Genomic DNA, 15,719 nt, shown 5'->3' with positions numbered 1-15,719 from the left:
ATATGAGAATGGTAATATAACTCAGAAGTCAGGTCCTGAATTGACTCTTGAGTATACTGAAGTCCAGAGGTGTGACACCACCTCCAAGAGATAATCTCTTATTACTCAGGTTTTGCCTCATGTGTAGAATAACACCAGCCAGCGCCAAAGCCACATTTTAAAATTACCCAGCCAATCCAATGGACATTTTACAAAAGTAGAATGGAAACTTTTTAATATTAGGAGAGAACACATCTGTGTGTGTGTTTGGCAGCACATGCGCAGAGTGGTGCGAACTGTATGTGTAACAACAGCTCCCTGCCTACACACATAGGATCAACAACAACAACTTGCATTTATATAGCACCTTTAATGTAGTAGAACATCCCATAGGAACATAGGAACAGGAGTAGGCCATTCAGCCCCTCGTGCCTGCTCCGCCATTCGATAGGATCATGGCTGATCTGTGATCGAGCTCCATATACCTGCCTTTGGCCCATATCCCCTAATACCTTTGGTTGCCAAAAAGCTATCTATCTCACATTTAAATTTAGCAATTGAGCTGGTATCAATTGCCGTTTGCGGAAGAGAGTTCCAAACCTCTACCACCCTTTGTGTATAGAAATGTTTTCTAATCTCGCTCCTGAAAGGTCTGGCTCTAATTTTTAGACTGTGTCCCCTACTCCTAGAATCCCCAACCAGCGGAAATAGTTTCTCTCTATCCACCCTATCCGTTCCCCTTAATATCTTATAAACTTATATATAACTTATAACCAAGGCGCTTCACAGAAGCGTTATCAAACAAAATTTGACACCGAGCCACATAAGGAGATAGCAGGACAGGTGAGCAAAAGCTTGGTCAAAGATGTAGGTTTTAAGGAGCGTCTTAAAGGAGGAGAGAAAGGTAGAGAGGTGGAGAAGTTATGGGAGGGTATTCCAGAGCTTAGGCAGCTGAAGGCACGGCCGCCAATAGTGGTGTGATTAAAATCGGGGATGCGCAAGAGACTGGAGAAAGTCACAGAGATAGGGAGGGGCGACGCCATGGAGGGATTTGAAAACAAGGATGAGAATTTTAAAATCGAGGCATTGCAGGACCGGAGCCAATGTAGGTCCGGGAGGACAGGGGTGAAGGGTGAACGGGACTTGGTGCATGTTAAGATACGGGAAACAGGGTTTTGAATGAGTTCAAGTTTATGGAGATGGGAGGCCGCCAGGACAGCATTGAAATAGTCAAGTCTAGAGGTAACAAAGATGAGAAATTACATGAGAAATCACAGAAATTACAGCATAGAAAGAGGCCTATTCATCCCATCAGCCTGTGGTAGGGCTAACTGCTATATAATCCTATTTCCACGCCCTTTGCTGTATCCTTTTATATTCTCCTTTTTCAAATATTTATCCAAATCCCTTTGAAATGATGTTGTAGTCTTTGCCTTAATATCTATTTGTGATAAAGTTTTCCATGTTATAATAGCCCTTTGTAGGAAAAACCATCTTTGAACTACTCTCTTCATTCCGCTGGTGATAATCCTTATTCTGTGTGCCCTTGTTACCAATTCACCAATCAGTCTTTCACTATTTACCCTGTCAAAATTGTTCCTATTTCTGAAAATCTCTATTAAATCTGCTCCATTGAAAATAACTCAAATTTTTCAAACCTTTCTTTACAACTTTAACCGCTCATTCTTGCTATCATTCGAACAAATATTTACTATATACCTTCCCTGTCCTTCCTATAATGGGATGCCCAGTACTGCAAGCAAACTGTGGCCTAACCAATCTCTTGTACAATTTCACCATCACCTCCTTGTTTTTATATTCAATGCTCTTACTAATAAAATGCAGAATCCCATTTGCTTATTCCAATGTCCTTTTGTACCTTCTGTCCCATCTTTAAAGATCTATGTATCTGCACCCTCAGAGGTCTGTGCTCTTCCACTATGTTAAGAATCATACCATTTAGGGTGTACTTAGCTTCATTGTTATGTTTCCATAAATGTACTACTTAACATTTTTTTGTATTGAATTGAATTTCTGCGTTCATAATATCTCCTTTAATTTGGTATGATCAGCAAACTTCCTCTTGTGCCTAAGTCCGAGTCATTTATGTAAATAACTTCTGACATAGCTTTCAGTATAACCATGGCTATCTGCCAGTACCCTTTCAGAAATGCATGTGATACTGTACTATTTGTTCCGGTAGATTTAAAGCATTAATCCTTCCCAAGAGAAGGCGGAATTGCCCTTGAACACCTCTGACCAGCTACCCTCCCTCCCTCCCACATGCACCACCAACAATACACCATGATCTTTATGCATGTAACACTACTGAATCATGCTGACAGATACATGGGCCTCGATAATAACCCCCCCACCCCACGATGGGGTGGTGGGGGGGAGGGGTTTAAAAATGAAAAATGCAACCCCAACCCGCTGAGTTCGCGCCTGCCGCCATTTTTGCGGCAGCAGGTAGCGTGGCGTCCCAAGGCGCGGAAAACACGGCAGTGAAAGAGAAGCAGGAGCTTCCAGCTCAAGAAGGTAATTGCCTTCTCTAGTGGGAGTGCTCCCCCCCGGCCCTCAAGGAATCCTTAGACCTCCCCACTGCCAATCGCAGCCTCTCTCTTCCCACTGCCACGATTGCTGAAATCCCCCCCCAAGCCCTGAAGGCCTCTCGCTCCCTCCATGCTGTGATCGTGGCCGACCACCGCCCTCCCCCACAAACGCTGATCTCTGGCCTTCCCCCCTCCCAATTGCCAGGAACCGTCCCTAAGGATCCCTGGCTGCAACCTCCTGCCGTTGGTTTTCCTGTCTGGAAGCCGGCCAGTCTGGCAGTTTGGCCGGCTGCTGGGCAGGAAATGGAAGAAAAAAATGATAATGAGGTCCTGCCGTTAAATTCGGCAGGACCTCCGCATCCCCAGCCTCGATGTGTTCCCTGGCTGTTTTCAGCCTCCCATGCACCCTCCTCGCCTCCCTCTAAATATTGGGGCCACTATAAGCTACTGTAAGTGTTATGCAAGACAAAGGTACAACAGCATTACCATGCAATATGTAAACCAATGTAAAAACAATTCTAATGCAGTTCTAGAAGTGATGAAGAGCTCTTTAATTCAAAAATGCAATACAAGGAAAGACTTTGAACAGAGTTTCATTAAATTCCTAAAAACTTTATTGCAACACATTGTATTGTTGCCCTCATTTTAGGATTTTTTCTTCAAGAAATCCCTTCCAAATCTTCATTAATCAAAACGTTAAAAAAAAATTCTCCCAAAAATTATCAACATGCCAGTAGCTCTCATTTAAGCTTATTTAATAGATATTCATGGGACTGTTTTCCAAACGAATTTTAATGGCTTATTGATCTGGAAAACGTAGTCTGTCATTCGAACAAAGAGTTCCTGTAAATGAAAGAAAAGAATTAGTCAAGGGTAGATGTCCTTGTGGCAGTAAGTGCACTGCCCAATATTTGAGTGGTAAGCAGATAAATAATTTTATTGCTTCCATTAAAGCCTTACCAGTGAAGGAAGTGAAATAGTTAAAGGAGGAACTGGCACCAAAATTACTAAGTCCTCTTTTGATTATACAATTTTTAAATGTAATGGTGATTTTAAAAAAAGACCTCCTTTGTTGAAATGGCATTAAGAACATCCCAACATAGGAATAGTGGTAAGCTTTAGGCCCCATAGAGCCTATTCCACCATTTTAGTTAGTTGTTGCAGCACTATTGCTTTCATCACAATTCCCTGCCTTTTTGTATTCCTTAATATCCTTACTTCCCCAAGTATCTATTTCCCTTTTAAATACCTCAACAGACTTTACATTGGTAGCCTTATGTGGCAGAACGTTTCATATTCAGACCCTGAAAATCTGCAATGTTTTGGTCACATCCGGGATGATATCTAGGCAGGTGGGGGCATCACTAAAAGAGGTGAGACTTGCACCATGACATCATCGGCCCAAATTACCACCAGTTACACCTCAGATGGCAAAGCTCAGCAGCTAGTTCCCTCCCCCAGCCCCATGTGGGTGTCCCAGCTGTGACACAAATGGCATGGATGCCCACCTGATTTATGAATGCACCTGATCCTGGAAATTTGGATGGTATCAGTGGCGCAATTGGCCAGTGGGCAGAAGGCTGAAAAGGCCCGAGGCCCACTTTCGGTCGAGCCTTGGTCCTCTGGAATCTGGCGTGCACTCACAGCATGTCAACCATTCTATGCCCGGAAATAGGCCAAAACAAATTTCTACCCCATTGAATGCTATTTGCATGAAATTCAGGCGAGTCTTAAAGAAGTACAAACTAAATTATAACTGACTCACATCTGAAGATAAAAATCACTCCCAAAATCCTTTAAATATGTAAAATATGTAAAATTTGATCTTTATCAGCAATCGTCATGGATTTATCAGAAATAAATCTACCATTACTGCTTGTGTCAGCATCTATTTTTGCATAATTAGACAGTATATTAGATCCTGATATTTATATTTTTAGGTCCAGAGGTAGCATTATGAATCAATGTTTAGATTCACTCAGTTGGGCCTCTAACTGATGTAGCTTCTGTATTATATCACATTCTATGAGTTCTGCGATTTATACTTTTTTTAATTGTATTCCTTTTGCTGTCTTCTGTTTCAAAAGTCAATTTCTGTCTCACATTGATTCTGAAATATTATATCCTTTTATTTCACTTAATGCCAGTTAATGGGGACAGGAATAATAGGACATTCATATAAGTTGGGAATTTTCTCACTGTAATTGATTTTAAATGTATTTAAATCAATACTAATGAGTTTTGCTTAATGGGGATAATCTTATAAATGGGATGATTTCATTTTACCTGGAATGTCCAATTACTATACCCACATTTTCTTTCTCTTATACTTAAAGGGGAAGTACATTCTAAAGTACACTTATTGGTATCTCTTAGTTGTCCCTTGTTATTGTGTTTTGGATTTCAAAGCTGTTGGTTAGACAGTGCCTGGCAGCAGTAACACTCACTCTCTGGAATGGACTGAGAGCCTGGGCAGCACTTTCTGTTCATGACAGCATTGGAGTGGAACTTCATGGTGTCATATCAGGGGCAACTTTACACAATGAGGGTAAAATTCAACTTCGACAGGGGCATAAAACGGTCAGTGATGGATCGGCTGCCTGTTATACAGCCCACCTGATTATACCCTTTCCATTGACTTCAGAGCTGCCCAGACTCTCAGTCCATTGCAGAGTGTGATTTTAAGGGGGTAATTTTAACCTAACTTGCCAGGTGGGAAACCCATAGGATTAACTTGAATGTTGAGTAAAATCGGGCGAGGTTTAAAATCAGTGTTGCACCTGATCCCATCAGTTTCCCGATTGGTGGTTTAGGTTGAAATTGCCCCCTTAGCTCCCAGCACTCTCTAGGCAACAGGTTTGAAACATTAAACAGTGCAAAAATGGGTGATCAACAGATGTAGATATTTTACAGTTATCTGTCTTTATAATATTTAAGATTATGACACAACTCAGTAGGATAAACATCAATAAAAGAGTTCCACTATCAGGATCGCTGTTAAAAATAAATGGTTACAAAATATTATGATTAATGTCCTCTCTATTTTATTCTGTCAGGATTGAGTATCTTTTTGTTTAAAAAGTGAGTGCTGATAATATCATCAGAGCACTGGTGTGAAGCATTTACTGAAGCCATCTTTAAGGAAGCTGAAAAAACATTGGAAGAAATATAGTCACAAACTGAGGTATGATTCAATATGAACCGTGTATGTTAATTCAACTCCATCACATTGTTAAACTATGTGGGTATTAACTCAATAAGATAATGGGGTAAATTTTCTGAGACTTCAATCCCTGTGTGGAGTATCATGCAATGGGAGCAAAAACTGGAGAATTGAGCACAGAGTTCAGCATGCCCAATTGTGCCTTTACTAACCTTCTGGCTGTTTAAATTAATAAGCTTAAAATTAGGAATACTGCAAATCGGATGTACTGATATCCACGCTCGATTCCCAGATCTGCATTCCTGTTGCCCAGGACTCCAACATTGGGAGCAAAGTCTCATAAAAGTTACCTTAATATGATTTTTTTTTAAATGAACAAATGAACAGCACAAAAATTTGGAGAATTTTATTTTTATTTGGACAGAACAATATATATTCCTGTTAACAAAAAATCTTTGTACCTGTTTAATTTTGTTAAGGGGTCTTGGGGAGTTAAACAAGGCTAAGGAATACACAATAAATGGGAGGATACTGAGAAGTGTAGAGAAACAGAGAGACCTTGGAGTGCATGTCCACAGATTCCTGAAGGTAGCAGGACAGGTAGATAAGGCAGTTAAGAAGGCATATGAGATACTTTCCTCTATTAACCGAGGTATAGAATATAAGAGCAGGAAGATTATGCTAGAACTGTATAAAACACTAGATAGGCCACAGCTAGAGTACTGTGTACAGTTCTGGTCACCACATTACAGGAAAGGTGATTGCACTAGAAAGGGTACAGAGGAGATTTACAAGGATGTTGCTAGGACTGGTGAATTTTAGCTATGAGAAAAGTTTGGATCGGCTGGGGTTGTTTTCTTTGGAACAAAGGAGGTTGAGGGGAGATTTAATTGAGGTGTATAAAATTATGAGGGGCCTAGATAGAGTGGACAGGAAGGACCTATTTCCCTTAGCATAGAGGTCAATAACCAGGGGGCATAGATTTAAAGTAATTGGTAGAAGGATTAGAGGGGAGTTGAGGAGAATTTTTTTCACCCAGAGGGTGGTGGGGGTCTGGAACTCACTGCCTGAAAGGGTAGTAGAAGCAGAAACCCTCATCACAATTAAAAAGTACTTGGATATGCACTTGAAATGCCATAACCTACAAGGCTACGAACCAAGAGCTGGAAAGTTGGATTAGGCTGGATAACTCTTTTTCGGCCGGCACAAACACGATGGGCCGAACGGCCTCCTTCTGTGCTGTAAATTTCTATGATTTTATGATAGTGACACACTCTCTCTTTCTTTTTAAAGATTACCACAACATATTAAAAGGTGCCCACTAATAAATTAGAGATCAAACAGCTCTCCTGTGCTTTATTCAGTACATAAGTATGTATATGTGTGTCTATAAAGATAAAATAAAGATAGATAGTTCCTCAGTATATCATGGACTGTCAATTAAAATCTGAGCAGCCTTATTTATAATGTGAGCCTGTGCATCCTTGCAGCAGTTACATTTTCTTACCTGTGATTCAGAGTTGTGCTCAAAACTTTTGATTGAATGCGTTTTGTTTTCATAAGTTACAGTGACGTTTGTAAGCCGAATGTTCCCTGCTCCCCAGACTTGGAGATACCCCAGTTTCAACTCATTTGCAGTACTCTTCTTATTGTCATGCAATATATTAGTTTGCAATGTGTCCTGTAATTTGACAAATAGATCACAGAGATAATCAGATGTTATACCATGAATGACATTTCGACAAAATGGCAACAGTGGGTTGATGCAAGACAGCTAATATTATTTAACTGAAGTTAGACAAGTTGGTAAAGGATTAGTCATCCAAGACTCACACGATGTAGAGATAAATCCAGAAAATGAATTTCAATGCTGAATTGGCTGGCACAATTGCAATAAAAAGCTAAGGAGGATGTAAGAATAAAATCAACATTTTGGGAACAGATTTCTACACAATAATGACAATATAATAGGGATAATTTGAGACACTCCATTCCCAGTGCAAAGTCTTGTAACTGGTGAGTGCAGGTCAGAAAATCAGGGCTATAATTTTGCAATTCCACATGTGCTACTGTGTTTGTCTCTACCAAGATTCTGTACAGGAGCAAAACCTTGCAAAATTACCCTGAATTTTTATACCATTGATATTGAGAAATGAAAATAATTAAGAATAAGGGACTGCTGCATTCTGAAAAGTATTTAAAACGAAAGAATATAAAAGGATACAGTAAAGAGCACGGAATTGGGATGAGAGTAAATAACTCCAGTTGAGCTAGCACCAGCACAGGCATAATATCCAAATGGCTCCCTTCTGTGCTGTAATTTCTATGCATCTATGTACATCTTAGGGAATGTAATGCCCTTTCTAACACTGGATATTCAGGTAAATTTTATAAAAAGCACACCAGCAGGGGGCAATTTTAACCTAACCCGCTCGATGGGAAACTGACGAGATCGGGTGCAACACTGGTTTTACACCCTGACCGATTTTACTCCCCATTGAAGTCAACGGCAAGTAATATTGGGCGGAGTGTAAAACTGGCATTCCATCCGATCCCTGAGTTATGTTAGTATTACCCTCAGTGCATCAGTACTGCTTTAACTTATTGATTCTAGTATTTAAAATCAGAAACAGCTAAGTGTTCCATGGTCAATCATTGTCTTGGAGGAAAATGGGAAAATGTCCCTATTCTTAACAATTTAGTTTTCTAATTTCTCTTTTAAACTGCCATTCATCTTTCTCCCATTGGGAAGAGGAAACTTTGTGCCACTGGTTACTGTGTAACTTCCCTCAGCTCATACTACTCTATAACTGGCTAGTAGCATACATTTCATGAAGACAAGTCTGTATGAAGTCAGGTCTGTGTCTGCTTGTTATGTCTGTGGACAAAAGTCAACACCACAGCTAGCTCCTGGCAAACAGAACAATTCAGCTACCCGAGCAATCAAGCAGTTATAGAAAATGAAGCACCAACAATTCAAGACATGATTGCAAGGTAAACACTGTGCATTTATTTAGGTCAAGCTTTCTGCATTGTGGGTAGGCACTACACTGATGAAGGGAAAGAGGTAGACAGTCTCACACATCACTAGCTGAAGGAGGAAAAGTGTCTCTGGCAGTAAGTTAGGGAGCAAGGGGAGTGGTGGCTTTACAAAATGGCAGGGAATGAGGGGAGAGACAGCATTGGGAATAGCCTGCAACAGGGAATGAGCAGAGAAGCACATGTGGGAGAGGAACAAAATGCGCAGAGAAGCAAGATTGGAAAAAGAACAAGAGAGAGACTAGCAAAGAGGAAGAAAGTCTCTAGGTGAGTGCACACATGAATAGAGGAGAGCACAACATAAACTGAGGGAAGAGGGAGATGATTGTAACATGAACTGAGAGGAAGAAGTCAAGAATGTCAACCTGACCCAGAAGGTGAAGAGAGCAGAGTGTCTCTGTGTCACTGATAATATTTTTGAAAATATTTAGACATTTATCAGATTTAGCAACAGATAGTTCCAACAAAGATCCATAATAGCTCACAATTTCTACACAAGAAATGGAAGAAAATCTCTATAATGAGTGTCACAATCTTTTGCTTTCCAAGTGATGAAATGCTGGAGGACCTGCAGCTTAAGTTCTGACAAGTTTATGCTCCACTGCACTTGCAGTGTAACTACATATCATAGACCGATATTCAGGGCTGAATTTGTGTTACCAGCCTTTTAAGGTTATATCAGTGCTTTTTAAGATGCTGGTCAGTTTTTACAAATTATCTAGCTTTGCATGTATGTAGCAGCTGGCATTTGAAACATGGTAAACTGGCAGTTGAAGCAGGATGAACTAATGCCTGAAATACAGTGAGTTTGCAATTGAAGGAGGGTTGGTGGACAGTGTCCTTTTTCTTTGCTGCTATGAGCTGGAATGTTTTACTTCTGCAAGGCAAATGTTAAGAGAGACTGATGAAATGTACCCACCTGAAGCAGGTGAGTTCCAATGACAGACAACCCTCGAACTCAACCTCGTGAGCGTAAAGGGTCTGAGTTACTGAGCTGCCAGGCATTCTGATATTTACAGAGAGGATTAACCAATGCTAAGAGGTTTCTTATAAAGAAAGTCCAGAGGAATTTTGTGCCCTCGTATCTTCACAAGATGAAAGAACAAATGAGATATGCCATCCCGAAGCCATGAGCAGGATTATTTTTCAGTAGACGTCCATTGCTAAGTAATTTACCTGACGTTAATGATATATGTCAATAAATACAATAATAACTGTTCATGATCACCTGTGGTGATGTGACATCAGATGTGAAAAATAATTGCCCACAGTAATTCTGGGTACAAAGAAAGGCACATGTGAATGATAATTTTATAAAATTATGCTCCTGGCACAATTTGAAATAAAATGAATGGATGGAAAATTGTGGGAGGCACATGCCCAAGCTCCCAACATACACCTCCAGTGGGCGGGGGTTTCTGCCAGGAGCGCAGTTTTGTAAAAATACTCCTAAAAATTCTTCACTTCTGTTTCAGCCTATTGAAATAACATTGGGAATTCTGAAACACAAAGGCCCCGATATTAGAATGGAGGCAGGATGGCAGCGGGAGGGGTGAATGGGCGCGCGGGTAACCCGACCAATAAAAAATGTCCCTCTCGATCACGATTCAATTGGTGCCACTTAACGTGGCTTCCGGGTTTGCCGTCCGAAAGCTGCGCAGCGGACAGACTGCGCACCCGCATCACAGGCTGTCAGCTGGAGGAGCCCTATTTAAAGGGTCATTGCTCCAATGGCTTTTCCTGCAGCAAACACTCGCACACCACAATGGAGCAGCACAGGGGCAAGGCTGCTTCAATATTCAATGATGCCTCACTCCAGGTGCTACTGGATGGGGTGAGGAGGAGGAGGGATCTGTCTTACCCGGTGGATGGGAGGAAGTGGCCTGCCTCTGCCACCAAGAAGGCCTGGCTTGAGGTGGCAGAGGAGGTCACCAGCAGCAGCAACATCTCGTGCACATGGATCCAGTGCAGAAAGCACTTCAATGACCTAACTAGGTCAGCCACAGTGTGTACACTTATTGATTCTCCTACACTCCATCTTCCACATCACCGCCCCCACCCCCCAACTCATTCTGCACTGCCAACACGACTCTACCACATCACTCCTCACACCCACTTAAGGTTCATCCTCAACTTACCTGCACTTCCTCAGCACTTCCTCATCTCCCCATTACTCACCCCACCACTACCACACACCCCAATCCTCATACAATGTCATGGCTCTGTCTCATACTCCCCCTCTGATGCATCTCTTTCACAGTCAGCCTCACCCAAACCAATGCATTCATTGGCTGACCACTTCACCATCACTCACTCACACATCAGTTCTTTCTTCCCTTCTAGAAGAGAGCGCAAAATGCATGGGAGAGGGCGAGGACCGGAGGAGGCCGTAACAAATCGTCGTCCTTATAGACACAGAACAGGAGGCGCTGGAGCTCAGCCAAACCCTCGAGTGCCTGTCCATCGGGGACGCCGAGATTGACAACCCACAAACGTCTGGTGACACAACTTTAACATTCATCACACACAATATGAATTGATGTTAACATGCCTTGCCACCTTCAGCACCTCAGTATGCTCATCGCAACATGACACATCTGTGATGATGCTTAATATTGCTTTCTGTTCTCTTACAGGGCCTTCAGCGACCGCTGTGACAGCAGAGGATGATTCCTCAGAGGACCTGCCATCCTCTGAGGGTGCACTGTCACATCATAGCGAGCCATCCACCAGCGCAGATACTCACACCTCAGTGGATCCTAGTCCGCAGTTAGTTAGGTTCGCACCTGGTAAGTCACCACACACATGTGAGCACGAGCAGACACTGGTGGCAGGGGCAGCTGCGGAGAGTCCGCGTCGGTGTTAGCACTCCTCTAGAACATAGGAACACCTCAGCTGGATGCAGATGCAGAACCCTGGGGGCCATCCTTTAAAAGGAGAATGATTGAGGGACAGCAGCACATTTGCGAGGTACTGGAACAGGTGCTCCTCGCACTCTGCACTATAGCACAGAGGATGGAGGAGTCCAAATCCTGCATGAGTGGAATGGTGGCACAGGTACAGGAGGGAATCTCTGAGATAGTGTCACAGGGATGTGAGGAAATCGCTGAGATAGTGTCACAGGGACGTGAGGGAATCTCTGAGATACTGTCACAGGTAAGTGCGAGAATGTCTGCGATGGAGAGAAAGCTAGTCTCCATTGAGCTTCAAGCACGGCTCACAAATAAGTGCATGCAGGCCCTGACCACAGCCAATCGGACTCAGGCTGAACAACATTCTGCTGCCTTAGACAGGCAGACAGATACACTAGCACTGGCCTTACAAGGCTTCACACATGTCCTCCAAACTGTTGTCCAGCAGAGTGGTAGGAGTGATGTGGCCCTGGCCCGGGGAGGGATGTTGGTGAAAGGGGACATGGAAGTGGGAACGCCACTCAAAGCGATACCAAGTCTCACCCGTTGTTCCCCTCTCAACAAGTACCCGCAATGCTGCCTTCTCTCCAGGTGGCCGAATCTGCCCCTGCACAGGTACAGGTGGAGCAGTCTTTGGAGGGGCCCGAACGGGCTCCAAAACCCAGAGGGCGTAGGCCCAATGCATCTAAACAGTCAGGGAATGAACATGAGCAACCTGCCACTACCTCTGCTGCAGCCACAGGGGATGCACCACGTAGAAGTAGTCGGAAGAGAAAGGTGAAGGTTTTGTGAACATGAAGGGTATGCACAAGGGTGTTTGACAGACTGTCATGTTTTTCATTTATATTTAGTTTTTGTTAAAGTGATATTAAATTTTATAACTGTCACCGTTGCTGCCACGTCTTGCCTATTCTTGACTGGCTTTTGTGATAGCGCCCTTTCATGAGGTTCACCATGAATGGCGACACTTGGGGCTCGATTTTACCACCCGCTATCGGGTGCGTTCTCGTCGGGGGGGCCCCGAAAATCGGGAAATCCAGGAGCGGGACCGGATTCCGCCTCGATCCCGCCCACTTCCGGGTTCCCCGCTGACGCGCCGGCGTGCGCGCGCAGCCCCCGCTGGTGGGAATCCCACAGGCAATTAAAGCCAGCGGGATGCCACTTGACAATATTTAGTTAGGTATTTCAGGTCATTAACTGACCTGATTAAGGGACTATGTGGTATTTTTGAACAACATGGGACTGTTTCCCACACTGGGGGAAACACTCCCAGCTCGAATGGACGTGTTGCAGCTGTCAGCCTGTGGCAGCTGCAAAGGTCCATTTGACAGGTGGGGGGGGGAGACCCTCACCCATTGCAGGAGGCCACTCTGTCACTTGGGACAAAGTTTGGCGTCCACCACCCTCCTCCTGACGGTTAAAGTCACCAACCTGCACACTTACCCCGGGGTCCGGAGACATGTACCTAACTTGCGGACCCCCTCAGATGTACATCTTGCGGATGGGGGCCGCCGCAGCTGCAGTCATGACCTCCTCGGAGGGCGAACAGCATCACCAGCCTCACCATCCATCTCTGACACGTGGAGCTCCACAACAGAGTGCTGTGACACATCCACCTGTACAGCAGGAGGGAGCGCAACCGCAGAGAGAGACGCGTCTCAAAGGCACTACCCTCGCCACAGGGTCCACAGACCGAGGCTCAGCCTCCTGGACCTCTCTGAGCAGCAGTGCACACGGAGGCTCAGAGTCACTCGACATGTAGCCGTGGACATCTGCAGCCTCTTTCATGCCGAGCTGCTCCTGGCTGGCCCGTGCACCATCTTCCTACCTGTCGCTGTCAAAGTCACCACTGCCCTCCCGAACTTCTCCGCAGCCTTCCAGGGTGCAACCGGGGACATCGCCGATGTCTCTCAGTCGTCTGCGCAGAAGAGCCCTGCAAATACACCTACACCCACTCTGCAGTGACACAATGGGTGGCATCAGTGGTGGGTCCTCATAGTGATCCTCAGGAGAGGGAATTATTGCACAAACCGGACAGGATTCGCGAAGACATGGCAGTAGTGGTGCCAATATAATGTGTGATGTGAGTTGTTCTGAAATTCAATATAAGTAACAACCATGACAAACCCTCAAACACCCTTGTGCATCCCCTTCATGCTCACGACACGTTTGCCTTACGCTGCCTACTGCACATATGTGATGCATGCCCTGTGGCTGCAGCACAGGTGGTGGCAGGTTGAGTGAGGCTGGCCGTGAGGGAGATGCACGAGAGGGTGAGTATGAGATAGAGCCATGAGATTGTATGAGGATTGGGTTGAGTGGTAGTGGCGGGGTGAGTACTCGCGAGGTGAGTAGGTGCAGGTAAGATGAGGATGGGGTTTGAGTGGGTATGAGGGGTGATGTGACAGAGTAGTGTTGGCAGTGCCGAAGGAGATGTGGGGTGGGGGCAGTGATGTGGCAGACGGAGTGTAGGGGAAAGACTACGTGTACTCACTGTGGCTGACCTACTGAGGTCATTGGACCGCCTCCTGCACTGTGTGCAGGTGGGCGATATGTTGGTGGCGCAGGTGACCCCCTCTGCCACTTCGAGCCAGGCCTTCCAGGTGGCGGAGGCGGGCCGCTTCCTCCCGCCCGCCGGGTGGAAGATCTCTGTCCTCCCCCTCCTCCTCACCCCAGGTATTGATACCTGGGGTGAGGCATCATTAAACTGGGAGCAGCCTTCCCCCTGGGCTGCTCCATGCAGTCATCTTTGCTATTGGTTGCAGCATCTGTCAGTGGAGGACTGCCCCTTTAAATAGAGCGCCTCCAGCTGACAGATCTTACTGCGCATGTGCAGCCCGCCCGACGCGCAGATCAGCAGCGGGGAACCCGGAGGAGCAGGTAAGTGGATCCAATTAGTGGTTTGCCTGCTACGATCACGCGGGAAACCCACTAATTTCACCGGGCGCGTTACCCACGCACCCGCTAGCCCATCCGCTGAGAACCCGCAGCCCTGCTAAAATCGGGCCCTTGATGGCACTCATTGGGTCACATTACAGTGGGTGTATGTGTAGTTGCAGGACTGTTTTGTGCAGGGAGGGGTGGGCCATCTGGTGTGGGCGCTGCTCTTTCCAGGTGGTGTGACGACTGGACTGTTCACATTTTCCGATGTTAGGAGAACCGTTCACGTATCAGTGACTCTCTGGCCTCACGAGCAGCCAGGTGAGCCGCTGCTCTGACGATGGGTTCCTCCTCCTCCTCCTCCTCCTCCTCCTCCTCCTCGATGTGGGTGGCAGATGTGGATGGGGCCTCCTCATGCGGCACCCCTCTCCGTTGTTGCCCTCTGTGCTCTTGTGCAGGTGCCTGTGGCGCAGCGCTGTGTTGTGGAGCTGCAAGTGGCTGAAGTGCACGCCGTGCCTGGTGAGGCTGGTGATGTTGCTCGTCCTCAGATGTAGTGGTGAATGTGAGTTTGAGGGGGTCTGAAAAGTTGTTAATATGTGCGAACAGAAGAATTGTGAGTGGAAAGTAAGAATTTTCAGTGAAAACACAAAGATCTCGCAGCCAAAAGTTTGTGTGAAAGAACTGAGTGCCCTGCAGCAAAAACTCACCTTTTCTCCACATCTGTCAAACAAGCATTTGAATGTCCTACTGGCTGCTGGCTGAAACACTTCTGACAGAACATGGAGTGTTTCCCACAGCACTCGAAACACGCTGAGGGTGTTTCAAAATTGGACCCCTGCCTTAATGTGGACAAAATTAAGTACTTTAAGTACCTAAATAAGCGTCTTAACTATTGTCCCGCCGGCTTTAATTGTTGGTGGAACTTTCGCATTTGGGAGGCGCATGCGCACCCAGACACATCAATGGGGAACCCAGAAGTCGGTGGGTTGGAGCCGGGTTCCAAACCCACTCGGGATTTCCACGATTTTTGGAGCTCCCCCCTCCACTCCCCCACCCCCACCACACCTGCAATTTCTCTGGAAAATTGAGATCAAAAGGTCCTACATACCTTATCAGCTCTGAATTCAGCCAGAAAGTATTCACTTCTTTCAATTGTATCTGCAAGGTCGAAGTAAAATAAAATATTGATAAAAG

The 15,719-nt window shown here is 45.1% G+C and overlaps 1 protein-coding gene across 2 annotated transcripts in view; it reads right to left on the bottom strand.

Annotated features, from left to right (window-relative positions):
• Positions 1 to 3,058: 3,058 nt before the first annotated feature.
• si (sucrase-isomaltase) overlaps positions 3,059 to 15,719 on the bottom strand; it is a 130,942-nt gene continuing 118,281 nt past the window's right edge. For both annotated transcript variants that reach the window (XM_067995363.1, XM_067995364.1), the window contains exons 47-49: positions 15,634 to 15,683; positions 7,202 to 7,375; positions 3,059 to 3,374 (exon numbers count right to left, since the gene is read on the bottom strand). In XM_067995363.1, coding sequence (XP_067851464.1) covers positions 3,297 to 3,374; positions 7,202 to 7,375; positions 15,634 to 15,683 — 302 coding nt within the window. In that variant the 3' untranslated portion in view covers positions 3,059 to 3,296. The remainder of the gene's footprint in view (positions 3,375 to 7,201; positions 7,376 to 15,633; positions 15,684 to 15,719) is intronic.

Source organism: Heptranchias perlo, chromosome 13, assembly GCF_035084215.1.
Source record: "Heptranchias perlo isolate sHepPer1 chromosome 13, sHepPer1.hap1, whole genome shotgun sequence".
NCBI lineage: Eukaryota > Metazoa > Chordata > Chondrichthyes > Hexanchiformes > Hexanchidae > Heptranchias > Heptranchias perlo.
This window is presented reverse-complemented; position numbering and strand designations above follow the sequence as displayed.